At 24.3% G+C, this 1,475-nt stretch overlaps 1 protein-coding gene across 1 annotated transcript; it reads right to left on the bottom strand.

Annotated features, from left to right (window-relative positions):
- Positions 1 to 59: 59 nt before the first annotated feature.
- LOC107486840 (uncharacterized) lies at positions 60 to 1,327 on the bottom strand. The gene is made up of 2 exons (XM_016107405.3): positions 1,145 to 1,327; positions 60 to 241 (listed from the first exon to the last, which is right to left on the bottom strand). The coding sequence occupies exons 1-2, from the start codon at positions 1,260 to 1,262 to the stop codon at positions 75 to 77; spliced, it is 285 nt and encodes a 94-aa protein (XP_015962891.2). The 5' UTR covers positions 1,263 to 1,327; the 3' UTR covers positions 60 to 74.
- Between the last annotated feature and the right edge of the window lie 148 nt (positions 1,328 to 1,475).

Here is a 1,475-nt window from a genome sequence, read left to right as displayed (position 1 = left end):
GGCAGGCTTCCTCTTCTTTTATTTCTAAGAATATATATAATTTTTATTATTTTCCTCTATCTCATAAATTGTTATTATTGTTCAGTAGCTATGCTAGGAGCCGGAGGAGGTATCTTGCAAAAACAAATTTTGCAGAAATTCCGATAATCGCAGCATACACGGCAACCTGGTGGAATGTCCAGCTTAACTCCTCCTATCTCACCAGAACCTTCATCTTCATTGTCATTTGATTTTGATATTTCTGTTGCAAATTAGTTAAATACACAATGACCTTGTGAGTTCTCTTAAACATTATTAAGGTATTAATATTTAGCAAATAAATAGCATATATAATAAAGAAAAGTATAGAGTACTAATATATTATCTGCTAATTTATTGTTAACAATAATTAATATTAAAGATATTTTTTTAGAAGACACATATATAAAGAAATATATTCAGAAAATATATTCACAAAGACACTTCTGTTAGACACAGCTAAAAAAAAAGATATTTTTATTAGACACATCAACAAAAATACTTTTATTAAACAAAGTTATAAGCAAGAGTTAACAGAAGTTGGTAGAATTCTTAATTGGTTACGTAACGAGATTGATATAATAATCGTTACAAGAAAAATCATTTTTAATAATAATTTATTTTATTTTTAACAGCTAAAAATAATCACTAACACATTTACTGTAATTAAAAATTAATCATTTTATACTTTATTGTTAAAATATTTTAGTGACAATTATAACAATTATCAATAAAAATGTTTTTAATAGTTATTAAAAATATAATAACTTGTCATTATAACATTCAATTATAAAAAAAATGTAATGGTCACAACTCACAAAAAGTAAATAAACTAAAATAAATATAGACCATAATGCTATTGCTTAGTAAAATTTGTCACTAAAATTATTTATTAGAGGGAGGAGGACATCAGTGCATGACTTTAGACTGAACTTATATACATTCTTAATTAATTCTTCATAAATGATAATTCTTCAATATTTATATAATATCATATATAACCAATAATGAATGTGATTTTTATGATTAGAACAACCATTAATTTGATATAATAATGATTTAAAGTTTGTAAGGATATTTACTAATATTGAAAATTTGAAAGCAAAATAAAGCTCACACTAATCACCTGCTTTAGAGTTAGAAGAAATCTCAGGATAATCTCTAGTAGCAGCTATCTTTGAAGGACTTAGAACAACCATAGCTAATAATAAGAGTCCTAACATAAATATTACATTCTTAGCCATTTTTCTTTTCAGTAAGGAACTAATCAGATTCGAAAGTTATCAAGTAATGAATTGAGGTTGATATATATTTTATATATATAGAGGGAGAGGCAGAGAAAGAAAGGACACGTATCATATACACATTAAAAGATATCGATAATTTTAGAGAGATAATATCTAAACTTGTCTTATATATAATAATATTTATAATTTTATATGTAATATTTGTAATTA

This window comes from Arachis duranensis, chromosome 4 (genome assembly GCF_000817695.3).
Source record: "Arachis duranensis cultivar V14167 chromosome 4, aradu.V14167.gnm2.J7QH, whole genome shotgun sequence".
NCBI classification, from domain to species: Eukaryota; Viridiplantae; Streptophyta; class Magnoliopsida; order Fabales; family Fabaceae; genus Arachis; species Arachis duranensis.
The sequence above is the reverse complement of the archived record's forward strand: the minus strand, read 5'-3'. Positions and strand labels throughout refer to the sequence as shown.

What these genes read in the sequence shown, in the direction of transcription:
- LOC107486840 (XM_016107405.3), bottom strand. Translation starts at nt 1,262, where the DNA reads ATGGCTAAGAATGTAATATTTATGTTAGGACTCTTATTATTAGCTATG. An exon ending in TTCTTCTAACTCTAAAGCAG is followed by an intron (nt 242 to 1,144) that starts GTGATTAGTGTG and finishes AATTTGCAACAG; the next exon opens with AAATATCAAAATCAAATGAC.